Source organism: Triturus cristatus, chromosome 6 (assembly GCF_964204655.1).
Source record: "Triturus cristatus chromosome 6, aTriCri1.1, whole genome shotgun sequence".
NCBI classification, from domain to species: Eukaryota; Metazoa; Chordata; class Amphibia; order Caudata; family Salamandridae; genus Triturus; species Triturus cristatus.
The window spans coordinates 1,317,772,933-1,317,800,483 of NC_140589.1; the positions used below are offsets into that span (position 1 = coordinate 1,317,772,933).

Below are 27,551 nucleotides of genomic sequence, written 5' to 3' on the forward strand. Positions count from 1 at the left end.
ACCACCCCAGTTTAGACATGGCCATATGCAAATCAGTCTTGACCCTGTGCCTCATGGGAACAGTCCAGCCCGAACTGCCAAGCCATGTCTTCCCTGGACCGGAATCAAGCATCCTAGGACCGGTTTCTGGCTATCAGCCGTCATCAGCCAGGATAGCTTGACTCCAGTGGCGTAGTGAGCACGGGTCCCACGTCTGGGAATACCCATCCCACTTAGGGCGAAAAGCGTTACAACAAACAATTGATGGACGGAATGCTGACAATGCAGACATTCTCCCCCAGTCAAGAGATCTGGGTAAATCCATCGTTCTTTTGCCCACTACACCACCCCAGTTTAGACATGGCCATATGCAAATCAGTCTTGACCCTGTGCCTCATGGGAACAGTCCAGCCCGAACTGCCAAGCCATGTCTTCCCTGGACCGGAATCAAGCATCCTAGGACCGGTTTCTGGCTATCAGCCGTCATCAGCCAGGATAGCTTGACTCCAGTGGCGTAGTGAGCACGGGTCCCACGTCTGGGAATACCCATCCCACTTAGGGCGAAAAGCGTTACAACAAACAATTGATGGACGGAATGCTGACAATGCAGACATTCTCCCCCAGTCAAGAGATCTGGGTAAAATCCATCGTTCTTTTGCCCACTACACCACCCCAGTTTAGACATGGCCATATGCAAATCAGTCTTGACCCTGTGCCTCATGGGAACAGTCCAGCCCGAACTGCCAAGCCATGTCTTCCCTGGACCGGAATCAAGCATCCTAGGACCGGTTTCTGGCTATCAGCCGTCATCAGCCAGGATAGCTTGACTCCAGTGGCGTAGTGAGCACGGGTCCCACGTCTGGGAATACCCATCCCACTTAGGGCGAAAAGCGTTACAACAAACAATTGATGGACGGAATGCTGACAATGCAGACATTCTCCCCCAGTCAAGAGATCTGGGTTAAATCCATCGTTCTTTTGCCCACTACACCACCCCAGTTTAGACATGGCCATATGCAAATCAGTCTTGACCCTGTGCCTCATGGGAACAGTCCAGCCCGAACTGCCAAGCCATGTCTTCCCTGGACCGGAATCAAGCATCCTAGGACCGGTTTCTGGCTATCAGCCGTCATCAGCCAGGATAGCTTGACTCCAGTGGCGTAGTGAGCACGGGTCCCACGTCTGGGAATACCCATCCCACTTAGGGCGAAAAGCGTTACAACAAACAATTGATGGACGGAATGCTGACAATGCAGACATTCTCCCCCAGTCAAGAGATCTGGGTAAATCCATCGTTCTTTTGCCCACTACACCACCCCAGTTTAGACATGGCCATATGCAAATCAGTCTTGACCCTGTGCCTCATGGGAACAGTCCAGCCCGAACTGCCAAGCCATGTCTTCCCTGGACCGGAATCAAGCATCCTAGGACCGGTTTCTGGCTATCAGCCGTCATCAGCCAGGATAGCTTGACTCCAGTGGCGTAGTGAGCACGGGTCCCACGTCTGGGAATACCCATCCCACTTAGGGCGAAAAGCGTTACAACAAACAATTGATGGACGGAATGCTGACAATGCAGACATTCTCCCCCAGTCAAGAGATCTGGGTAAATCCATCGTTCTTTTGCCCACTACACCACCCCAGTTTAGACATGGCCATATGCAAATCAGTCTTGACCCTGTGCCTCATGGGAACAGTCCAGCCCGAACTGCCAAGCCATGTCTTCCCTGGACCGGAATCAAGCATCCTAGGACCGGTTTCTGGCTATCAGCCGTCATCAGCCATGGGGAGGTATCGCCAGTTCTTGTGGGGCACACGATTCCTGCTGAAGACAGACCACAAACCCCTGGTGAAGGTATTAACGTCCAGCGGCCATGCCGGCGCGACACCCCGAATAGCGAAGATGACACTGAAACTCTTGGAATATCGCTATGATGTGGAATATATACCAGGATCAAGGAACAAGATAGCGGATTATCTCAGCAGGGCGGCGGCAAAGGAGAGTGCCACCATGGGCATGGAAGAAGATGAGGAGATGGTAGCCTTGACGGAGGATCCGGAACGGGCAATAAGCAGGAGAGAATGGAAGGAAGCATACGGAGCAGATGGAGATCTGGAAGAAGTCAAGCAATGCATAGTGCGAGGGTGGCCCGATAGGAGACACCAGAAGCCCCAAATTCGGCAATTTTATGAAGTCAGGGACGAGTTGTCGTGGGAAATGATGGGGTGTTTGTATACCGAGGAAACCGCGTGGTACCACCAGCAAAGATAATACCACATCTTCTGAAGATAATACATGAGGGGCACCTGGGAATCGTGAAAACGAAAGCACTAACTAAACAAACGTATTGGTGGCCAGGCATGGACCTACAGGTGGAGAGGCATGTCAGAGACTGTGTGCAGTGCCAAGGAGCTGACAAAATTCTGAAACCCATGAGACCAGCTCTAGGGAGGTTCACGAACCCATGTAATCCCTAGGAAGAAGTGGCGGTAGACATCTTGGGGCCGGTGCTTGACAACATGGGTATTCCGAAGTACATATGTGTGATAGTGGACAAATACTCAAAGTGGCCAGAGGTACACATTCAAGAAGAAATGGACACCGAGACAATCATCCGATTCCTTACAATGGTATTCCTCAGGGAAGGCATCCCCAGAGCCATTATTAGCGACAATGGACCCCAATTTACTTCGGACAAATGGAACCGATTCGCAGAAAGAAATGGCATACGACTTAAACACACGTCGGTATATCACCCTGCCAGCAATGGCCAAGTAGAAAGGTTCAATAGGGTGATAATGGGCTCTATACAGGCAGCCATCTCAGGGGGCAAGGACTGGGAAAAGGAGGTACTAAGCACACTATGGGCATACCGCATCACCCCCACTAGCACGGGGTACAGCCCGTTTCAAATTTTACGCGGAAGGCAACCCTTCACGAAAGACAATGTCGCGTGGCAGGAGAAGACAATCACAAGCAAGTGGTCACCTGCAGTGGTGCAACATAACCTGGAGAAAGCGCGGAAGATATATACTGACCATTACAACAGCAGAAAGAACATGAAAGAGACAGCTTTGGAAAAAGGGGAGTGGGTCAGAGTAAAGCTGGCAGTTCTCAAGAGGAAGGGAGACAGCAAATACTCCCCACCCCTGAGAGTGGAAGAGGTGTATGACAGAGCAGCACTACTCAGTGATGGTAATGTGTGGTCCCAAGACCGCATGGCCAAGTGCAACAAAATTCTACAGTGGCCCTGAGAGGACAATGAAGGAGTGTCAGCCCCAGAGGACATGAGGAACGAAGCGGGAACACCGAACGGAGAAAAGGGAGAGAGTATGCAGGAAGATCATATCAACGAAGAGGATGAACAAGAAGGACCACATAGGGAAGAAAGGACCCGGGAAGAGGGCGAGAAAGGAGGAAGAGAAGGGAAAGGTACCCTAGAAGGAAGAAGGGGAAGCCCTGTCGCAGAAGAGGGTCGAGAAGGACATGTTACCCCGGTAAGATACACCCGAGTTGGGAGAGCGTTGGTGAGACCAGCCAAACTTAAGGACTATGAACTGGAGTAACAGACTATGAACGGTAACCCCTTCTCAGTTATGTAAATAGTTTTGTGTGTGGTGTAAAAAGGGGAGATATGTAGTGTCGCGGTCTAGTTGACCGGGCACTACGTCAGCATGCGAATGCGCAGGGCAGCCATATTGGGCACGTCTGCGCATGCGCGAGGGAGCGCGAGACGCGCGAGTGAGAAACAAAGCATTCGGAGGCGGCTGCCCGGCGCTCTTAGGTGATAGAAGTATAAAGTAAATAAAGAAAGGTTGAAACCTGCTTTGGCTGATGTCCTTCACTGTGGGGGAAGGCAATACATTACACTGTGCGACGCTGGCTCCCGTGAGCTTTACCATTTTCACCATTTTCTTTGCGTTTAGATTTTTCAAATGCCCAGTTTCTGTCCCTGCTGGTTATTCCTAATAGTTATCCATGCTAACTCATTAAATCAACCCTAACCCACGGCTTAACTTCGGCAATTCCCCTCCTGACTCCCGGAGCCTCTACGACCGGCTACTAGCTGGCCGCCTCTGTTACTGCTTTTGTAATTCCCCATATAGCAAGTACTGTGATGATGAAGTACTGATTGCTTGATTACTTATAAATAATCTCCATCACACCAAGTCTGCCTTTTCCTCATTCCAGTTCTTGCTTTCTTTGCTCATTTCCATTGATTGTCAAGCATCAGCCTCAGTATGGCGATGATGCTTTGGGAGACAACTAGATATTTTTAGAGGTATGGGCCGATATTTGAAGTACTATATATTCAGGGAAGCAGGAATGGCAAGCAGGGTACCTATCTAAAGGCGCATAAAGCCTTCGTAGAGTAAATGCAATGATGAAGAAGAGTCAGAGCAAGACCTGGTGTAAAAGTATTAATGGTAGGTAACCAGGGTTCAGATGTACTAACAGACATGTCTAAAATAGTGGCACAAATGTTTTCCATCCTGTCTGTAATCCATGCACTAATAGGTCACATCGCACAGTGTCCAGTTGCAGAAGTTCTTTGAACGACCTGCGTAATAAATATTAATTAGCCAGCTCGCTATTTGTGACTCCCGTGATTGGCTACATATACATTTATGATGGCCTTTAAGAAATCTTTATTGGTATTCCCAGATGGGAACAGTTTTGTATTTATGCACCTTGTGTTCCTTGAAGGAATTTGTGCTTCTGTTTCCGAAAAGGTCTCTTTGGTAAGACATCAGGTGAGCGACGGTGGTCCTCTGGACCACTGCCTACTTCCCTGAAGCCGACCAACAGAGGGGCATATCATCAAGGCCAGGCGATAATTATCGCTCAGCGCTCTTAGCGCGAGGATAATTATCGCCGGCCAACGCTGAATTTTATCGCAGAGATAGCGTGCTATCAGCAACGCTTATCTCCAAAGCGATAAAATTCAACGCACAAGCTGCCAACTGTGCGATTATCGCTGGAAATCCAGCGATAATCACACAACGTTTGGCGAAAACTTGCTGATAGGGCAAGGCAGACTTAGCCATGATATCCACCTTCCATAGGATATCATGGCTAAGTCAGTTGAAAAGCAGGCGTAAGGAAAGTAGCGATAACCGAGGTTATCGCTACTTTTCTTGTCGCTCTGCAGGTTAGCATGTGGCTAGATAATTGGAGAAATGTCGCTTAGCGACATTTCTCCCGTTATCTTGGGGTGGAACGCCCACTTTGCATCTCATTAGAGATGCGAAGATGGGCGTTGGGGGAAAGGGCGATAAAGCAAGGATTCACGCGATAGCGTGACCTTGCTGATAAGGCGATAAAATTATCGCCGCTTTCTGTCCGAAAACGGACGCTAAAGCAGCGATAATTTTATTGCCTGGCCTTGAGGATATGCCCCAGAGTTCTCAAAGGGGAAACTGGCCAACATGGAGGGCTCCTTCTTTGAGAATGAGTAACTGTGGGGCATATCATCAAGGCCAGGCGATAATTATCACTCAGTGCTCTTAGCGCGAGGATAATTATCGGCGGCCAACGCTGAATTTTATACCGGAGATAGCGTGCTATCAGCAACGCTTATCTCCAAAGCGATAAAATTCAACGCGCAAGCTGCCAACTGTGCGATTATCGCTGGAAATCCAGCAATAATCGCACAACGTTTGGCGAAAGCTTGCTGATAGGGCAAGGCAGACTCAGCCATGATATCCACCTTCCATAGGATATCGTGGCTAAGTCAGTTGAAAAGCAGGCGTAAGGAAAGTAGCTAGATAGTAGGAGAAATGTTGCTTAGCGACATTTCTCCCGTTATCTTGGGGTGGAACGCCCACTTTGCATCTTAGAGATGCAAAGATGGGCGTTGGGGGAAAGGGCGATAAGGCAAGGATTCACGCGATAGCGTGACCTTGCTGATAAGGCGATAAAATTATCGCCGCTTTCCATCCGAAAACGGACGCTAAAGCGGCGATAATTTTATTGCCTGGCCTTGATGATATGCCCCTTACTCCTTTGATGTGTTGGTACCTTTTCAATGGTTTGCGCAGGCAATTGCAGTCACTAAACATTTAAACATCTCATTGTGACATGCAAATAAGTGGTGACGTTCTTTTATGCCCTCTTGTAATTGCTGGTCTAAATGAGTCACAGAACCTATTTTGCAATTCAGAAAGACTCGTCTAAATAACAAAAGGGGTTTGTTATAGTGCGGGCTTCTGCAGCCCCTGGGGTCCAACCTCAACACTTCAAGGTGGCCCTCTGTGCAGCGTAAGGCCAATGAATATTTCTAAGGTGTAAGGGACTCAGAGGCCCCTCATCACATTCTGCAGGGGGTCCCCATCATTTTGTGTTATGCCACTGGGTTGGTACATTTGGAAACCTAATTTTGTTGTCGCAAACCCTGAGTTTTTGCAACCGCAAAATCCTTTCGTCCATCTGGCCTCATCTCATTTACCATCAGTTATTAGCACAGTATTATGCTGGTGTACTTTAATACTGCATCAATCTTGAAAGATCTCACACACACAAGTGGCTCTTGCAGGTGAGCTGCTAGGTTGTCCGCCGAAGAAATATGATCTTACTTAAAGAAGGAAAGAAAAAACAAAGTGTGAGGTTTAAAAGATAGCGTTATATGTCAACTATGAATCGAAAATGTGCCACCGTCCATTAAACACGTTGAGATACATGTTGCTTTTGTTCCATAGGATAAATCGTTCACATGCACTCTCTTCATGCCGTTTGAAAATTTCGAACAGCTCACCACTGGGGATGAAGTGCTGGAGTTCTTCAAAACATACTTTCCAGACTCAATCCCATTAATTGGAGAGTAAGTTAAGTTTTCTTATTTTTCCATTTGTTGTAACTTGGGAGCTGTGACCAGACTTTCACTGCCTATATAATTTAATTGTGGTGGGTTGATATTTTCAGGGGACATTTGCCTGATGATGGAGTTTGAAACTGTTTGCAAAGGGACTTCCAAAACGTTTGTCACGTGTTGTTTCATATGGAAGGAATATAATGTTTCCGAATTATTTATAATAAATGGGATACTGCAACCCTTGTATAAAAACCCTTCTCTAATTTATGTATAATCGGCAACTGGCGACTTACCCAGTCACTCATTATAAAGAAATAACGTCAGAACGCAACTGTAATAACTTATTACAGTTGCGTTCTGACATCACAGTCCCTTCTGCCAGAGCCAGCAGCCAAGGGGAAAGGCAGGTCAGGACACAAAGCATAATTAAAATATTCGTTTAACCTATGAAACAAACATCACTTTTTCTTCTTCTGCTTTGTTTTTCTAGCTGTGCAATCACAAGAAGAAAAGAGATATTTATAGCAACATGGTTATTTTTTTCTATTCTTATTCCTCATGTTTGCAAACATGCTTTCTCTTTCATAAGAACGATCTATGTGCCAAGGATGTAAGGATTATAAGGAAGAATGTATACTGTATATGATAATGGTATTGCAAGTCACCTGTGAGTTCCATCACTTTATAAAGGAACTAGGACTTCAGCCTGGTTCTTCTATGTGGTCATGGAACTTCTCGGTGACATTCAATAGCCATATATTTTACTGCAGGGGGTACTTTACCCCATATATAATAAGGATTTGTAATATATCCAGAGCAACCATTATGAAAATATCTTAATAGCCAAGGAGGCAATGAGCTTATGGGGCGGTTGGTGTTGGTGAATTCACTCTAAGGTTCAATTCCAAATTGAAATAACTTGTCTCCACACAGACAGCAGCAATTACGTTTGATTCACTCACAATGTTTCATTCCCTGGCTTGTGAGTGAGAGCTATCAGCTTCCTGTGAATATACTAAATAGATAAACACATTGTAAACTGGGGGCAAGCATTCACACTCCATGGGTACATTAGGGGGCCTAGTCACAAACTGCACCATGTAGTAAGTAGACGTATGGTTACAATAGTACTGCTCTCATACCACAAAAATGCTATTAACTAACACACATGCAGCGACTACCGCCGCTGCAACTCCTATCTTTTGTGTGGGGTGGTGTCCAGCCCATGTGTGAAGATCTTTACACACTTGGCTCTACGTTTTGACATTAAATGTGGGAGGGTTCGGGAAGTGACTCGAAAATGGGGGATATGTCAGTGCTTAATTTGAGCCGGTGCTTTCCAGTGCTCAGCACCAGCATTAAATTTTCAACACCATACTGAGAACAGTCTACCACATGGTGGCGCTGCTCATCTAATTTAAAGATAAGCAGAACAACAGTAGTTTAGGAGTAAAATATACATTAAAACAGTGCTAATAACTGCCTCCCCAGCCATTCCTTTAGCTTTGGGGACCTGGAATAATCTGAACTGGCGCATTTATGTGAGGGAGAGATGTTTAGTTGTTGTTTTGGCAGTGATGACAAGGGCGATGGGTGGTGCAAGCTGCAGAGGCCTACTGGTCAGAGCCCTGGCAGTTAATTCTTTCCAAATTAAGCACTGGGAATACATACACCTAACTTAGAAGGATTCAGGAAGGGATGGGGGTTTAGTGAGGGACAAACACCCGCCCATACACTTCAAGTGTGGTTCAAAAGCTAATTCAATTAACCGTGGAATAAATCCAGCAAGGAATATTGGCATATCTTTCTGTTGCAGTTTGTCAGTAATGCCCGAGAAGCCTCTTGCTTCATTACTTTTTTTTGCAGAAGCCAGTGCTCTTGAATACTTTTTCCAAAATTTCGGATTGTAATTAGTACAACATATTTTGTCAAGTGACTCCTCTGTGGTAATTGTGTGGTGTAGACCTTGGCATCGTAAAGAACCACTTTGTGTCACTTGAGTACAGTGGTAAATTTGTCTATTTGTGTCTTTATTCCCAGGTAAATAGATAACACAATATGAACTCAAACATGATCATAGTGCACAATTATCTTAAGATGTGCAGAGGCATGGGGTTGACCCTGCTGTGCTGGCGACAGGTGAATGGGAATTGTAGTGCAGTAGGAAGGATGGCACTGCAGAGGGGACTGACAGTGCCATGAATGGCTATTTGATGGTGAAATGCTGATGCGGATGTGGCGAAAACTATGTAGTAATGAGAGGTGGCATTGTAATGTTGGGGTGGCAAAACAGCATTTTGCAGGGGGGCAGTAGAGTGGGAATAGGTATGATATAACAGTGGCTGTGGTGACATTGTTACTTGGGCATTTGGTGATACTTGTAGTGAGTTGCATACAGTGGTAGTATGTATTGGGGTGTTGCTAAAGCATTGCTGACAGTTTGCAGTGCTGTTTTACTTGCACATACACGGCCTGGTATGCTTATACTTGTATATGAGTTTATTCTTTTTTTGGTATTCGCAAACTGCAAGTTTACTTTTACTAATAGTAATTTTACAACTGTGGAGACTTCGCACTCATGGCAGAGACCTACACATAAAAAGATAGGCCGGTTCTATCTTTTTATGTGTGAATTCTGCGCTCGACTGTGGACCTTTGCCCCCTGGGCATTGCTAAATTGGGCTTAGTATTGTGCAGTTGGTGCACTATTGTAATTTGTGTCAACAGTGAAATCCTCAGCATGCAGTCAATTGAAACATTGATAATACTGCTTTATTTTTTGCACAACACAACACTACAAATTTTCATGTAGCGTTGCTTTGTACAAATCTTTGTCAAACTGTTTTCTTAAGGCCCCCTTGTCTGCATTTAGAGCAAAATCTGAGAGAAATCCACCATAAAACATTAGAGTCTCAGCTTCCAGCTAGGTGTGCTTATTAGGAGTAAAATTCTAAAAGTGCCACTTTCATTATACTACTTTACCTAAGAGGCTGGATACCTTAATGTAATATAAAGAAAACAGCCTAATTACTGCTACTAGTGTTACATTTTTAAAAAAGTTTTATACCTTTTTCTGTGGAATTGTTGACTGGGATTAGATAGAGATATGCTATTTAGATTCTTAATTGAAATTTAAAATCCTCTTTAATGGTAAAGTTGGATTATGCGTTGTAATTCGAGAAATACCACTTTTAAAAAGTTGACATTTTCGTGTCCCAACCCCTTTTCAGCTTCTGTCAGTGCCCTGGGTCAGGTGGCTGTGAATAGCTCTGCTGTTGGGGTTCGAATTTTGCATAAAGCAGAAGAGAGGATTGAAGACTAGTTGATAGGTGATCTACTGCTAATGAAAATTTAAGTGAGAGATGTGAAAATGCCATTTGCCATTTGGTCAGTACTGATAATATATTTATGCTGTGGCTTTTAAATGAATGCACCAATTATCAAATGTTTGAAGATGCACTATCCCAAATCAGTAATATAGCCCTTTTTCTGTGGGTGACCCTCTCTATGTCTTTGAGTGGTGGAAGGATATAGAGGTAAGAGTTAGTCATACAGTCTCTAATTACCCCTCAAATTGACCCCTGATTGAAACAGAGAAAAAACGCAAATCTAAATTGGGCTATGAGGGAGTCAACTCTCACAAAGGGGGCCATTATCTCTAATTGGAAAAATAAGAGTACAGTAAGATTGAGAAATGGGCCTGTACATTACCTACAGAGGTCTTTCACAAGTTGAGAGGCCACAAAGATTGCTTATCAAAGACCTGGAATGACATCTTGATTTATGCCCATTCAGTTTTGGCAACAAATTGGTGTTTTTCATGGAAAGGTTTGATGTCTCGAGATATGGTAGAAATTCTCCTTTACTCACTGATCCATCTCTTATGATGAACCCACTAGCTTCACCTCTACTGTATCCTAACAGTGTGTTGCCATTCTTGCCATTCTTAATGCTTTTATTAGCCCTCTTTCTTTCTTTCTTGATTGTGTTACCTTTTTTTACCTCATACACTAAATAATGGATGGTTTTGTATTATACCTAATGATACACATACAGCCTTTGTATCAGTAGTCCATTTCCATCAACAGTTTAGTCTATTTCCTTTTCTAAATGTATTCTTGCCCTGATATCACCTTCAGATACTTACTCAGCTCGGTGCCTATTCAATGCACCCCCAAGGACACCGCCTTGCTCACATATATCCTTAGTTAAAATCTTCTGAGCTCAGGCCTCCGGGAACTGCTTATCAGAAAATAATCACTAGACTGGGCCTCCAGTGATAGATCACTTCCCACTTTCCATCCCCCTTCCCATCCATGCTCAAAACGTGTTCCTTCTCTTTACGGCTTTCATTATTACTAGTAGATATGTTTCAACTGAATGGAACCATAAGCTATTTTGCTTGCATAAGTCAAGAGAGTCAGTAGTATTTTCACTGGTTTCGTCCTGTTTGGGTTTAACCTAATAGTGCCCATTGTATCTCATGCACTATTTCAATGTTAATCAAATTTTCTAGGACCACCTCTTGCAACAAGTTGAACACATATCTCTTAAAGCCCTTTCCTTCTACCCCTTCTTGGACATTCGAGGATTCTGAGGTTGTTTCTTCTCACCTGCTTCACAACCCTCTCTAGATTTTCCAGAATAGATTTATCTTGGACTCTTAATATCTCAAATGCTTGGAAAGTGATGTTGAATCTAGATTGTACTGTCACCATGGCACTCTCCACGGTCTTATCAGTATTGATCAACTCATCCAGTTCAGTGTTTGAATTTGAGCAGACAGCTTGCCTTTCTTTCTGATGTATGATAGATACTTGAAATCTATTATCCATCTCCAGTGATATTCCCTGTAGCATCTGCTCAAGGACCTTGGTACCTGCAACATCCTGTTTCATCATTTGCACAAATAAGACAGTGCCTCCTATGCCTAAGGTGACCTGACTTTCAGCGATGACTAGGCTTTTTTTGCCAAGAATCATTGTTCTTGAGTAAGAGTAAACCCTCAAAATTATTTGTGGTGGGAATAGTGCTGACTGCTTTATCCACTCTCTTAGTGTTACCTGCTTAGGTGGTATAATGTGGATTTATCCTGTGATATATGAGCAATACCAGCATTAGCATTAATTTGTTTTTATATCTGTTTTGAAATTGTATATATGGCCAACAACAAGTTTCTATGGGCTTATTCAATTTATTTTGATAGGCTGTATTGATTTGTGAATACATTGAGGTATTTAATTAGGATATGCCCTGATTCCTCAGCAGATATATGAATTTAAGATTTTAAGATCGTGAAGTTGATTGTACCTGTGATGATACTATCAGATCAATTTTCTAGAAAAAGTCTGGAAAATATATATTTTTTAAAGTTTATGAATTGATACTGTGACGGAGCACTTGCCACTTGCACTTTAGCCATTTTGATATTTAAATGTCCTTGCATCCTTGTTACTACAAGAGTGACATTTGTAACAGTTTATCCCTTCCTTTTACTGCACATCAAATGTTTTTAAAGGTATTTTTTATTGGATATTATTCAAACTTTGTGATGTCTTATATGTCTATGAACCATGAATAAAAGTATAAATATTAGATGAGTTCTTGCGCTCGTATGTGATCAAGAACAGGATGGTCCGGAATGCATCATGCTGACTGAATTGCATTAAACTCTTAAAGAGCAACAAATACTGGTGTCCATCTCATTTCGGAGGACTATACGTTTTTTTTGGTATATATATTACCTACTGGCGGTCGCCAGTAGGTAGTTATAGTTAGGACCACGTTTCCATAGGAAATCCGCAACATTCTATTTTGAATAACTTTGGCGCCGGTCGACGAATCCTCGCGAATTTTTCAAAATAGGTGGGGTGCTACGCTCCGCTCCTACCCTGAAAGTCTCGGGGGGATTCGTCAAGCGGGGGCTGAGATAAAAGGGGGGTCCCAAAACGCGTTTTTCCCATGCATTTTTCCATAGGACCTTTAGACAGGGCTACAGCCCGAACGGCTGAACAGAATTACTAGAAATTTGGCAGAGAGGTAGTCCTCAGGTCAAGGAAGTGCCTTTTGTAGGTTTGGAGTAAATCTGTTCAGTAGATTCTGAGAAAATAGCCTTTAAATCAATATATATATCTGAGCCAGCTTACGGTGCGCTTACGGTACGCTTACCGTACGCGTACGGTGGCGTGCGCGAGCGCGATTCTGATTGGCTCTTAGATCTTAGTAAACATTCGAATCGGCCGAAACCAGGAAGCGGCGGCCGCCATTTTCTCTCTCGCACTGAGAGTGATGATGAAAATACAAAGCACAAAAACATGTAAAGGGGCTGTTTAGACAGCTCCCACACACATAGCCATGTTGAGGGAGTCCCCAAAGATCCCCCAAGGCCAAAAACGGAATTTTTTTTTTTTCGCTAATTTCGCCGATTACGCTTACCGTACGCGTACGGTAAAAAATGATATTAAAAAAAAAATTATCCACACTCTCCCCACCCCGTGTGCAATTGGTGGGCGAAGCCCACCCATTGAGCATGGCTTATAACAGTTGAGATAAACTATAATATTTAAAAAAAAAAAAAATAATTATCCACACTCTGTTCACCCCGTGTGCAAATGGTGCCCGAAGGGCACCATTTGTGCATGGCTTATAAAAATTACGAAAAATTAAAATATTACCTTTCAAAACGAAGTGCATCATATGTCCTCCATGTGCGCACGGTCCGCGAAGCGCATCGTGCGTACATGGCCCATCTAGCGTAACGTGGGCACGCGGTGGGCGTAGCGCACCGCGTGCCCACCGTGCGTGCACGGCACTAACTGCGTAAAGTGGGCGCGCGGTGCGCGAAGCGCACCGCGTACTTACTGTGCGCGCACGGTGTGCGAAGCGCACCGTGCGCGCACGGAACGAACTGCGTTAAGTGGGCGCGCACGCCACGAATGGCGTAAAGTAACTTAGCATTTAAAAAACCGTACAAATTCACTGAAAATACCATAGGTTTCACACACGTTATAGTTAGGAATTAGCATTTAAAAAACCTTGCAAATTCACTGAAAAAACCATAGGTTTCACACATGTTATAGTTAGCGGAAATTTTACTGATAAAAAACCAATGAAATTCCCCCGTTATAGTTAGTGCAGGCAACTATAACTCACGCGACCGCAATCTTCTGCTGATGACATATGTGTCTTTATGAAAAAAAAATATTTGTAATATATGTATAGCTAAAAATGTATGGAAGAAGACATGGGCAAATAAGTGTCTAAATACAGTATTAGCATCAGCAGAGGATTGCGGTTGCGTGAGTTATAGTTGCCTGCACTAACTATAACGGGGGAATTTCATTGGTTTTTTATCAGTAAAATTTCCGCTAACTATAACATGTGTGAAACCTATGGTTTTTTCAGTGAATATATATATATATATATATATATATATATATATATATATATATATATATATATATATATATATATATATAGATATCCAAAGAAAATCATAGGGCTGGTCCAGTAACACTGGCGCAACACCGAGGCACAGACTCCACAAGCGATAATGAATCAAGTGTCTTTTTTCCAACATGAAGATATCCAAAAGTGACGCGTTTCGGCCGCCAGACATGCGGCCTTGTTCACACCATGTATATACATACATATATATGAGTCTATTGATGCTCAGGCTCTCTTTATTACTGTTTATCCACCTCTTTTATTGTTTTGGCCACAGGGATTGAATACTCTTTTTCCCACATAGCCGGATTGAATACTCTTTCCCACACAGCTTCCCTCCCTGTGCTTTGCAGCATTTTCTTTAGGCTCCCCCCACTTCGGGATTGATGATCCCTGCCTTCACCGCAGAGCCAATTCGGATGTGAGTCCCTTACTCTTTTTACTTGCATGCAGGGTCTTGAGACTTTAGGAGGAGGCTTGCAAAGCGGTGTTGTTTGTTCATAATCAGATATGCTGATGATAAGGTGATACCCTTTTAATCACAACAAATGAAACCATTTTTATTTTAATTTCTTTTAGGCAAGCGCTAAAACGGGATTACTTCCTGCTGCCACCTCAGGCCTTGATTTCAGTCAAATGTTCTTCATTCCACATGGGCTCCAAGTGTGTGTTGATGGGCGATTCAGCGCATGCCATGGTGCCCTTCTATGGACAAGGAATGAACGCTGTGAGTATTTTTTTTTCAAATTTTTTTTTCAGCTGTTTCCAAAAGTAAACAAAATTAATCAATAGAATGTAGCAACCCACCTTCTATAGCCACTCTATGAAAACAATAAACCATCTCATTGTGTGACCAAGAGCCACACTTAAACATCATATATCATGGGAGGAAAGGAGAGAGAAAAACACAGAAACAGATATAACAAGAGCACAAGGTCAAATGTAATCGACTTCTGACTATAGAATAATATGGATCACTCCTTCACATGGTCGCAAGCACAATAACAAGAACAATGAACTAAAATCAACTAACGGGTTCCCTGTATCCCTAAGTCCCCCACAAAAAGTCCTTGTCTCCAGGAATTGCTGGGCTGATCAGGGCTGTGTGAAATAGAAGGTTTTGCCCACATGAACTACTGTGAGTTTCACTAGAAAGCAAAGTGAGTCTTCAAGATGTTTGTCTTTCTTAGGGCCAGATGTATGACAGTTTTTTGCAGTTCCAAATGGGCATTCTGCCCGTTTGTGACCGCAAAATAGGTCTGCCCAATGTACCAACCATATTTTATGATTCGTTAACCTATTAGCAACTCGCAAAATATGATTTGTGACTCGCTATTAGGAAGAGACGTGCCAGGGGTGTCCCTTCCTAATAGCGAGTCTCAAACCTATGTATGATTGTGTTGCGAGCGCATTTGCAGTCGCGAAACACCCGCAGTTTACCACCCTTTTCAAAAGGATGGTAAGCCACTCGCAAACAGGAAGGGGTCCCCAGGGGACCCCTTCCCCTTTGCGAATGGGTTTGCAAATATTTTGTAAGAGCACACACGAAAAAAAACTGCTTTATTAAAAAAGCAGTCACAGACATGGTGGTCTGCTGACCCCAGCTGGCCACCATCCCTGGGAGTGCTAGCCATTCCTAATGGGGTCGCATAGTGCAACAGCCTCATTAATGTTCATGAGGCATGCAATTTACGACCCCATTGGGAATCGCAAACAGTGTCTGAGACACTGTTGTACATTAAGTTTAGCGAGTCGCAAACTGCAAGTCACAATTTTGCGCAATTTGCGACTCGCTAAACTTAATGGTCGTACATCTGGCCCTTAATCCCTTGCAATTCCGGTTTCCTTTTTTGGGTGGCCCACTTTTATTTGGGAAAACAGTAATTTTACAATCGCCGAATGATGGCCCTCTCTTTCTGGTAGTGGCCCTTCTCACCACTTCCGTCTGAGATGGCCGGAACAGTTCTACAATAGCATTCCCCGATTATGGGGCTTATATATCTGGAACTCTGATTTGGGATCCTTAATGCCCCACAAACCTTCAAAGAAGCCTCTGTTTCTTCCCCTAAGACTTGTGTTCTCCAAAGTTAAAGCATTAGAGCCTCTAAAGCATCATCACCATTGGGGGGGGGACCCTGAACACTAATCTTTGCCGCTGTCCCAGAACCATCCACTCACTCCATCTCCCATTTCAGTTGTAGCACCGACTGATGGCACGATCCCTGAAGTTCCTAAGTTCTCTCATTGATCCTCCTGGGTATCCAAACCCATACATTTCTCTTTAATGCCTTCTGTCTGCTTCTTTCAGAGCAAGCTACCAGGCACCGGCAGTGGTTGTACGCCTCATATGTTAAAGGAGGTCATAAAGCAGAGAATCTAATGAGAAAAAGTGGCAAGTTGCATATTTTCCACATTTTCAACCTCTTCAGAACGATTTCCTGTCAGGGTGTGGCTTGAAGAGAAAAGTCCTTCTCTTTTTCCAATCTAGTTTATTTTCTTTGGTGGCATTGTGGGTATGCTAAGTATCACACTATTCCATTGACTCTTATGGGTGGGAGCCAACAGACACACACCAGGCAATCCATCTCTGTCTCAAACTGTGCCGTGTGACGGGATCCACAGTCGGGGGGGGGGGGATTGAAAGAAATGTGATTTGATTGGGTGCCGGATGTTTTGAGAATCCTTGTTTCCTGACCATTATCGTTTTTCTTCAAGGGAATTGATTACGCTTCTTACAACTTTCTGTGGTATACAGTTCCACTCACGATAGGGTGCATCCTTACCTCCTGTCCTGATGAAGAGCAGACCTTCTAAATATTAAGCCTTTGGATTTAGATTTATACATACATATGCTTGGACTGTATAAATTAAGAATTTCCAACATACCTTGAGCACATAATATGAAACTTACAACTGTCTCTTTGGAAATGTTCTGGTGTACTTGTCTGTGCAGGCTAACATACCCCTTTTCGGTGCTTTTTGTGCTGAAAAGAAAATAATGCAATACTGTGGCTGCAGTGTTTTTCTTATTCTAAATAGTGTAACATAAATTGGTTCAACTATGTGAACCATGTGCACATTTCACAGTTAACTGCATTAAAAGATAAGAATAAATCATCAGTAAAATAATAGCATAACTAACTATTACACAAAATACTTGAAGTTAATCAATGGAAAGGTAACACCTCACATTTATCTTTATTCCAGACATACTAGCATATTTACAATAAAATGTCAGAGCTCGTATCTGCACCAAATTTGGCAGCGCTGCGCTCTGACATTTCAAAAACACAGGGATGTGCCATATTCACAATAATATGGTGCATTCTGTGTTTCCCCTGGTCCTGGCACAAAAAAAGCCTAGCGCCAGTGCAGGCACCCTGCAGGGATTATTGTTTATGTGCAGGAAGAGACATGTTCCTGCACATAAACTATCAATAATGGCGATTTGCACCTTCTATGTGTGCTGCACAATTGTGTGTCTTTTACTCAATGCAGAACACATGGAAAGAGCAAACAATAAGGAGAAATTAATAACTTCTTCTTGTTTCGCCTTTCTAACACCTGATATTCCATGGCATTTGTTAATGGTCTGCCTCAGCCTTGTAAATCTGAGGCAGCGTCAAAAAGCTATAGGTGTTGCGGTGGAACGCCCACAGTAATCCCCATTGCACGCCCCTTTGCCACAGAGGACTGGGGCAGAAAAGAGCTTATGTACAAGATGGCGCTAAGCCACGCAAGTGGCTTAGCGCCACCTTGTAAATATGGAAAATGTTGCTGCGCCACTGGAGCGTCGAAAAAAGTGACGCTCTGTGGTGGTTACATCATGTAAATATGCCCCACAGTGTTAATCTAAAAAATCAGCTGCACTGGCGAACAGAAAATCCACCACACAAATTGTAAATCAGACCCCTAGTGTTGGGAACTGACCTCTGGGGAATAGTCTTAGGGGACTGGCTTTAGGACAGGCCTCTGCGAAACTTCATGGGGAAAAGCATTACTACAAACCTCACATACAGAACAGTACTACACACACATAACATAAACTAATTAATTTCATGTGTGTAAAATAATACATAAGTATCAAGATGGTTTGAACTCTTTCTATCTCAAAATTAACACAAATCCCCCGAGCAAACTCTCCGTTCGAATCTATTTTGTCTAACTAATGTATAACTTTCATTGTTTGCTATCCTTTTTAACTACAGTTTTTCTCTTTCTGTACTCTTTCCTGTTGATTATTCCTAAATATCCCATTTATGTGGGTTGCTGTTTTTTGTGTCAAGAAGCTGGGCTCCTGGCATCTCTTTGCAAACAGTACACACTGTGAGGCCTTTCCTTTGGCAGTCAGGGGTTACTGATCCTCAACTTTACCATTTTGAGATTTACCACTAGTGTCTTGGGGCTACATTTCGAATGTTCTTCAGCTGAATGACCAGGCGCTTTCTTTTAGCACTCGACTGTGACAGGATAGTGGGATCAAGTAGTCTAGGCTTATTCAAAAGGATGGTGGAAGGTTAGACATCCAGAATGCCTTTCGCACAATAGTAAGTTTAAATGAGATTAATGTCTAGTCATTTCCTAGCAAGAGATATGGTACCAAACTGTAATGTTGCTCCTAACTGTTACGCTTTATAGTTACTATTAGCACTGGAGCCTAGGGCCATTGTGACTATATGGAAGAGGTTTGCGAAACACATTACAGTTTTAAAGATGTACTGCAAGGCGAAAGTAAGTCTTTATGTTTTGCTTTCTCTAATTTGGTTTCAGTGGGGTTTTAAAGGGTTTTTGATGAGGTTTCAGCATGTAGTAGGTTGGTTCGATAAATCTGCTACAGATTATTGCACGGACCCATTAGCCTGCCCTATGCCGAGTCTTTCTTTCTTTTCTTTAAAGTGTGCAAGCTAAACTTGGGCAACATTTGATAGCTGTTCAAGCAACCACCACGCTGCCCTCCTGATGCCAGCCTTAATATCATAATGTAGCCAACTCAAACGTTTCTGACAAACCAGGAACTTAAATGGGGACAATGCTTGCTTCCCAAGCTACAGTTGACAAAAGTAGTACTCCAGCAGCCACATCTACCCCTGCTGACAACAGTGATGCCCAGCCTATCAAGACAGGCAGTGTGCAACCGTGCTCATTACCATTTTGGGACGGTCGCCACTGAGATATTGAGACCCATCCACCCACACCCAACAAAAAGTACAGTGCAGCCACATGGGTCACGGTAAAGGAGTTAAATAAATGGAGCTTAAGGAGGGTGGAAAGACCACACCCGCACATGTCTCCGCAGCATCCATCCCGAAATGGTACTTGGCATGGTTGCCCACCACCTTTTAATAGGACTTACATGCCCTGGGGCGCATTTTCAAATTCCGCATGGCCTTCACATTAGCCGGTGGGATTCACGCCTTCTGCCCCTGCTTTGGATGCCGTTTCCACCCACAACCCCCTGTCTCCTGCTTTGGCGCGGGGTGCCATTTCATGGCCACTGGCCCACAGGGAACCACATTCCCAGGCCTTGTCGAGTCTACGACGCCGGCCCCTAAAGCCTCCTTTGTGTGCGGGCCTCTGTTTTTCACTGTGGAGTAAAACCAGAACTGTGACAGTGTGGGAACTTTAGTCAAATTTGATTAAGGGTTGTTGCTATTCAAAGCTGAGGGACCCCTTTGAAAATTACTACTCATCCACGTTTAAAATTACAGTCCTAAGAAGAACTGGAGAAACAGCAGGACACCCGAAAACTACACCACCTTCAAAGGCTCCATGACGGAATACCATCAAAGCTTCAGAACCACCAAACGGACCTTCATCTGCAACAGAATCCTTGCCAACTCCAGCAACTCCAAGGAACTCTTCGGTGTCATCCAGGAATTCACTAAACCTCACAGCGAAACCACAGACATCACCCCCTCCCAGAACCTCTGCAAAAAACTGGGATCCTACTCCCACCGAAGTATAAAGAACCTCTATGACAATTTTAACAATCACACGCCCGACCCTGCAGCCAAGTTGCCCGGCGGCAATGCCAGCCAGCCCACCATCTCCACCTGGACACTTCTCACGACAGAGAAGGCCGCTGCGACCATGAAAAGCATCCACTCCGGGGCCCCAACTGACCCCTGCCCCCCCATATATACCACAGAGCTGCCACCTCCATTGCACCCATACTGCAACACACCATCAACACCACCTTCGAGACCGGCACCTTCCCCGACGACTGGAAACGCGCAGAAGTCAGGTCCCTGCTCAAGAAGTCCTCAGCCGACCCGACTGACCTAAAAAGCTACCGGCCCATCTCGCTCCTCCCGTTCGCAGCTAAAATCACCTAAAAGACAGTCAACGCACAACTGACAAATTCATCGAAGACAACGCCATCCTCGACCCTTCGAAATCCGGATTCCAAAGCAACCACAGCACCGAGACCGCCCTACTCGCTAACACCGACGACATCCACTCCCTCCTCGACCAAGGCCACACCGCATCCCTGATTCTACTTGACCTATCTGCTGCTTTTGACACCGTCTCCCACCGCACACTCGCAACCAGACTACACAATGCCGGCATACAAGGCTCCACCCTCGACTGGATCAGATTGTTCCTCACCTGCAGGAGCAAAAGGATCAGACTGCCACCCTTCCTCGCCAAACCCACGGAAATCAACTGCGGAGTCCCACAGGGATCGTCACTCATCCTGACCCTCTTTAACATCTACATGGCCCCCCACGCCGCCATCGTCCGACAGCACGGCCTCAGCCTAGTCTCCTATGCCAAAAATACCCAGCTCATCACTCTCACTCACCAAGGACCCCACCACCACCAGACTCAACTTCCAAGAGGGGATGCAGGATGTTGCATGCTGGATGAGCAACAGCTGTCTAAAACTCTACTCGGACAAGACGGAAGTCCTCATCCTCGGGACCAACCCTACGGCATGGTATAACTCCTGGTGGACCACCGCCCTCGGCAGCCTGCCTACCCCCATGGACCACGCCAAGAACCTCTGCATCATACTCGCCTCTTCCCTCTCCATGAACCGACAAGTCAACGCCGTCACCTCCAGCTGTTTGTAAACTCCTTGACCAAGTCCCAACAGATATGCAGATATTTGTAATTTAATTTTTAATCGTTGGTTCATATGATTGAAAAACTACAATTAGGAAAAGTTTTATATGTAAAAAAAAAGAGATTGAAAAATGAGCCATTGATACAAAAGTTAAAAACTATGATATTTCAAAACTACATTGGAACATGGTATCTCAGATTTAAGTTTACATAATTTTCCCAAAGACATGCTTTATCTAAAAAAGGATATGTGCCTGGGGGTACAACAACTTCATTATTAAAGAGGGTGCAATCCCATTACAAACACTTAAAAAGGAAAGAAAAATGAAAAGAAAGCAGACTTGGCACTTGTCCCTAAAGGCTTGGCAGTCCTTTGTAGTCTTGAGTATCCCCAGTAGTGAACAAACGGGGGTAAGATTACTGGCGCTCCTGCTGCGTTAAAATTTTGTCTGCTCTGGAGACAAACTTGATGAACCGGATGTTGAGCATCTTATTTTCTGGATTCATGGCTGCTATGATGGCTTATCGACAGGATCGGACACCAAGTTTGTTCCATTCACCCCGTAGCAGCATCCTTCTGTCGTTAAGTAAATTGGAACAGACACATACCACATGCTCAATTGACTGAGATGCACCCGTACCCCCTGTACTTGGTATTGTCACTTGAATGGCACCAGTCTGGTAGATGATACAAGAAAGGCCATTTACCCATCTTCAGTGCCAAGAACCTTTTTTCTATAGTACTAAAAGTGCTTGATAAATATGGTGCCTCTGCTCCGGGCTTGAACTCCGAAAGGACCGTCCAAGCATGTTTTCTTATTGCCAGTTGTGCCCTATCTGAGTGAAATACCAGAATCTGACTCTGTTTTTTGTATACATATTTTTAGGGCCTGCTGGGGTGGGTTGATTCCCCAGTATTTGTTTGCATCAAGCATTTGCAGTGAGTGTTCTAAGTAGCGTTGATGTTTTTGTCCTACTTGGCTGGATGATAATTCTTGCCACAGCCTAGCCTCCAAGCTTCCTTCCCTCGAGTTATGCAGTTTATTGCACAACTTGATGAAGGCACCGGCCCCAAACCCTCGGTGGTCTAAGAGTCCAAACTCAAGTCTTATCTGACCTGGGGATGAAGATTTTGGTAGGTGCCATACTTGCTTAAAAATTCTTGTTATTTTGTTCACCATGTTAAAATCTGTCCCCAGCATTATCTCCTGGCCATACGATAAGTAATTAGTAATTTTGGCCTTCATGACTGTTAAAAGCGTGGCTAGACTTGGTGCGGATAACTGCCTTGCAAGCTTCGTGAAAGCTGCCTCAATTGACAGAACTTTGGCCCTGACCACTTCCTGGAGAAAGTACCTTTTGAGTCCATTTAAACTCCCAGGTATTTATAGGATGTCGTGCTTTCTATGCTTTTGCCATTAAATTGCCTACGGAACGTCCGGTTCCTGAAGGTAATTGTCTTTGTCTGCAATAGGTTTAATTCCAGGTCTTTACTAATTGTATAGGGAAGCAGCTGGTCGAGAAGCCTCTACAGACGACCCTTGTGTGGCTAAGTAAAACAAGTTTGTCTGCGTATAGCAAATTGCTTATGCGGTTGCGCCAAGTAGAGAAGAGTGGGAGTTGACGTTATCCAGTAGCTGTGATAAATCTGAAATAAAAAGGTTAAAAAGAAAGGGAGCAAGCACACATCCTTGTTTAATACAGCAGGAAGTTTGTATTTTTCTTGAAACATGAGATCCGTCCCCCCAACTTTATACAAATCCAGGTATTTGAGTGAAGTTGGGTTATTGCCCTTAAAAGAGCAGGAGGGATTCACCATTTCTGCAGGTTATACCATAGCAGACTCCTGGGCACGTGGTCAAAGGCACTTTTAAAATCGCCAAAGCAACAATGGAGTGGCATTCTTAAAGCTGATGCTTTCTGATTCTTTCTCCATCATTACAGATGGAGCCAGCTGATTACTAGTAGTTCCTGATTTTGCCACAAAACCGCCCTGATTGAAAGGTAGACTATGGTTTTTATGTGCCCAGGATGACAGCTCTTAGAGCAACAAACTGGCATAGTATTTCGATTAAACATCCAGGAGAGCTATCATCCTATAGTTTTTTGGGGTCGGCTCTCCTACCTCCTTTGAAAATCGGGTGGATAATGGCTCCTTTCCTTGACTCTGGTATATGGTGACTAAACCAGCAGTAGGAGAATTAAAGGGCCAGGTGTTCTGACTACAGCTTTATGTCAGCTTTGCACAGGGCCTGAGGGAAGCCATTGCGTATGGGAGCCCCTCTGACTGGGCGTTGCTTATAATTTGTGCTATTTTTGATCTCAGTACTTTGGGTGCCTTTGATGCCTTATACGAGAGCTCATCTTGCATGTTCGGCATGACGATGATGTTTCTGACTTGAGCTTGGCCAGCCATTTTCTTTTGCTGGTCATGCCTTCCAGCGCTTATTGTTCCCAATAAGTACTGCCCTAATTTGGATGGGGTGAGGTTGGTGAGTCATTCCTCTCCATTTTTGGATTCTTTGAAATGATCTATTAAAAAGAATACCCATTCGTCTTCACTTATATTGGCACTGCTTTGCCCTCTAGAACCCTGTGTCCTCCTGTTCACAAGCGAGCAGAATAGCTTTGGATTATGGTATTTACTGGCTTGTACTAATTTTAGCCAGAACTGGTCAGAAATGTTTTGTTTGTCTTGGTGTATTGCTTTCCTAAATGCTTTTTGGGCTTGCTTATAGATTTTAAATAACTGAGCATCTCCTGAATATTTCCTGGCATGTCGTGTGGCTGAGTTGCGTAGAGTTTTACATTTTCTAGTCTCAGCTGAGATAAGTAATAGGTTACTAGTTGGTGATTTTCGTGAAGTGGACGGAAATTTGCTAGCAGTTGTTTTGAGAAGAACTCCCATGCTTCAGTTGGTGCAATGGCAACTTTTCTCCTTGCACCTAGAAGGACTCTTCATTTTGTCATTATTGTGGGGATGGAGTGGTATGACCATTTTAACCTTTTGAGGTTCTCTGTATAAATTCCGTTTTTTGTTTGACTAGCTGCTGCATGCCGGGCAATGCTGAGAGGCAGACTGATTACTTGGGGGGGATGATCGCTCTCTCTCAGTGATGCAATAAAGTAATTCTCTATCAGGGGGAGCATTTTGGTGGTGCTTAGTGTGTAATCTAAAAATGAGTGGGTGTGTCAGTTTGTTCATGTCCAATTTGGCAGTTTATCCATGGGGAAGCGGCCATTCAATATTGTGTAACCCAACAGTGTATTCTCCTAATTTTTTCGGCCTGTTACCGGCAGGTTTTGATTGATCCATGAGATGTAATGAGTCGGCGGGTTATATATCATCGTGCTCCTCTGTAGTATTTTGAAAGAGGTTTGTGTTAAAGTCACCTGAGATTAAACAGGGTTTACTTCCATATTCACTTATTACATTACACACAATCTGGGTCAGATGTTCCAGTTTATCCTTTTTCTCTCTGGCATATGGACTAATGTATACAATGATCATGGGCAGTTGTTTGGTGGAGTTAGGGCTTCTGACTCTGATGCCGATCATCCAGTCTTCTTCAAATTCAAGCTGGTTGATATTTAAATTCAACTTACAGGCAGCGTAAATTGAGAGTCCGCCCAGGGGTCTACTGTACTTATGCAATCTTTAGGCGGGGGACCTGAATTCCAGGTAACCTTCTATTGGAATGCTTGACTCCGACCATGTTTCTTTGAGGAATATGACATTGTGATTTTAATTTTTTTTTAACGTATCTGGGTGTTAGGATTTCGCGATGAAGCCGTTAATATTCCAGGAACATATTGTAAGACGAGAATGGAGGCAATTTCAATCTTTCGAACCCCCAGACTGGGCTGCTGTCATCCAGGTTCAGTCAGCCCTCATAGTGGCTGGATACTCTGTTGCTGGTTCATCGCTTTCATCTAAATCTCGGCTTTGAGATGATTTTATTATTAAAAAAAGTGGATTTCCAGAATAACTGGGAAGGGCCATGGGATTTACAAGTACTAACGGGTACCGTAGCGCAGTTGTAGTAGTTATTTTAATTCCCCGGCTGTTGAAATGATCAGCCATTGATTGGACCAATTCCTTTACTGCCTCTGATGCTAATGTAATTAGTGTTATTTCGGTTGTTTGGTTGCTTTCACTGGGTATGAATTTGATTGATATTATATCGTTGTATTCCAAGTTACGTAATTCCGGAATAAATTTAAAGAGTTTGAGGATATTCCCTCTGTTTAGAATGTCATGCGGACCTTGAGAGATGTACTTCAGAATTAACAACAGTTTAGTGTGGAGGCTTTCTGTGGCCAAGTTATGTTCTGTGACAGTGATGGAGCCCTTGGCACTTTTCAGGATTTAATACAATCTCCGTTGGACAATAGGTAGTCGTTGCTGAGAGCCTGCTGGTCCACTATGTGGATTAGAAACCCCCTTATTTAAAGCTGTTTTGCACAGATTCGCTGGGTCGAGATTCTTAGTTAGTGTTATCCAGAGTCTTTCTTTGGCGCCTTGATTTAATTTGCCAGTAAGTTGTTCAGTGACCACCATTCTTTGTGTTGACTTGATCTTGCTTGCTTATGTCGAGAGAGATGTTCGAACTTCTGGACTTAATATTAAGAGGTTTGAGGCTGGAACTCGCTCCAAATCTGCTTCGTACTCCACATAAGGCTAAGATTGTACGTTCTTTGGTAGTACTAGCTGTTTGTGCCTTGATGGTTTACTGGGCTCATTATGGGAACATGTTTCTGATGACAATGCTGATGCTTGTAGGAACGAATACTGGTTTTAGAGATGGTTGTTGAACCGGAGATAAACTGCTAATGGTACTGTATGTACTTACCTAACCAGATGATTTGGTAATTTTATGTTTTTGGAAGTAATTACTAATTGTGTTTTGAGTTTCTACTGTATGTCTGTTGCACTTTGTTCGTAGTCTTTTTTTTCCCCTTTTGCTCAACCTATGTCCTTGCTGTGGATTATTTGTTATGCTGTTGTCAGGCCTGATGCATGCAGTTTCACCGTTGCCTGATGAGAGTGTTAACTTTTACACGATCAGCTGGTCAAGCCCTGATACCTACAGGTCCCCATCAGCTGATTTATCTTGATGGTTGGGACTTCTCTTCATAGTGGCAGATCAGTTATCGGGCATGGGTTTGGCCACTGGAGTAGCTGTTTTCGGGACAGGTGTAATACGGCAGGGTCAATGTTGCAACTAATGAGTCCTTGTTTTGTGTTATATTCCTTGGGAACTAAGGGCACAGTTGCATCCATTAAGCAAGGGTCCTGTTGTGGAGTACGGTCCTGTCTAAAAAAAGGTATTTTCCTGACTTCGGTTAGTACTGTAGTGAGAAACTGAGGGTGAGAGGACAGACTATCTATTATTGGAAAACAGCAACATACTGCTTGTGCTAATTTGACGTTGGATTGTACGTTTATGATCAGCATGTTGAGAGCTTCTAATTTATGGTCTATCCCTGCAGTGTAAACAGCATGTGTGTTTAGTAGATCAACCTATAGGTCTAGTTTGTCCAAGTGATAGTTTAATGCTAATACTATGGATTGAAGAGTTTGCAGAAGTTGAGTCCAAAGTACAGTAGGTTCTGTTACGGCCAGAAGGCGGCCTTCTGGGGGTCCACGATCTTATTGGAATCAGTCTGGAAAAAAGATAAGTCTAGTGGGGAGCAAACAATGACTACAACCTTTGGCATGGATCTTTCTTTGCCTTGTTAAACAGTACCAGCTAACCCTGACAGAATTGGAAGACGCAATTAATCAAAGTGTTGGAGCTAAGGCGCCAGAGCCTGATGGTGTCCCCATCGACTTAATAAAGAGTAATATTACCTTTTGGGCACCCCTCCTTACTAATGTGTTTAACAATCTTGCATATTGCCCACTTCCTCTAACAAGGGGTACATCAATTATTGTGCCCATTTTTAAGAAAGGCGATAGATCAGCCCCAAATTGCTAGCACCCTATTTTCTTAATTGACACCACCATTAAAATTCTGGGGAGAACAATTTATAACAGGATTAGAGAATGGGCTGATGATGAGTCTGTCTTATATCCCTGTCAATATTGGTTCAGGTGCAAAGTGGGAACTATTAACAGTGCCTTAACCAGAATCTGGTTTAGGGAAGTATACTGTTGCAAAAAAGTTCCCTCTTTATTAAGCATCCATGGACCTCCCCTCAGCCTTTGACTGTGTAAATTGGACAAAATTATGATCATTGCTAA

General features: G+C 43.8%; 1 protein-coding gene across 1 annotated transcript in view; it reads left to right on the forward strand.

The window, feature by feature from the left end:
* KMO (kynurenine 3-monooxygenase) overlaps positions 1-27,551 on the forward strand; it is a 412,483-nt gene that overhangs the window by 314,088 nt on the left and 70,844 nt on the right. The window contains exons 9-10 of the mRNA XM_085612308.1: positions 6,678-6,799; positions 14,816-14,963. Coding sequence (XP_085468434.1) covers positions 6,678-6,799; positions 14,816-14,963 — 270 coding nt within the window. The remainder of the gene's footprint in view (positions 1-6,677; positions 6,800-14,815; positions 14,964-27,551) is intronic.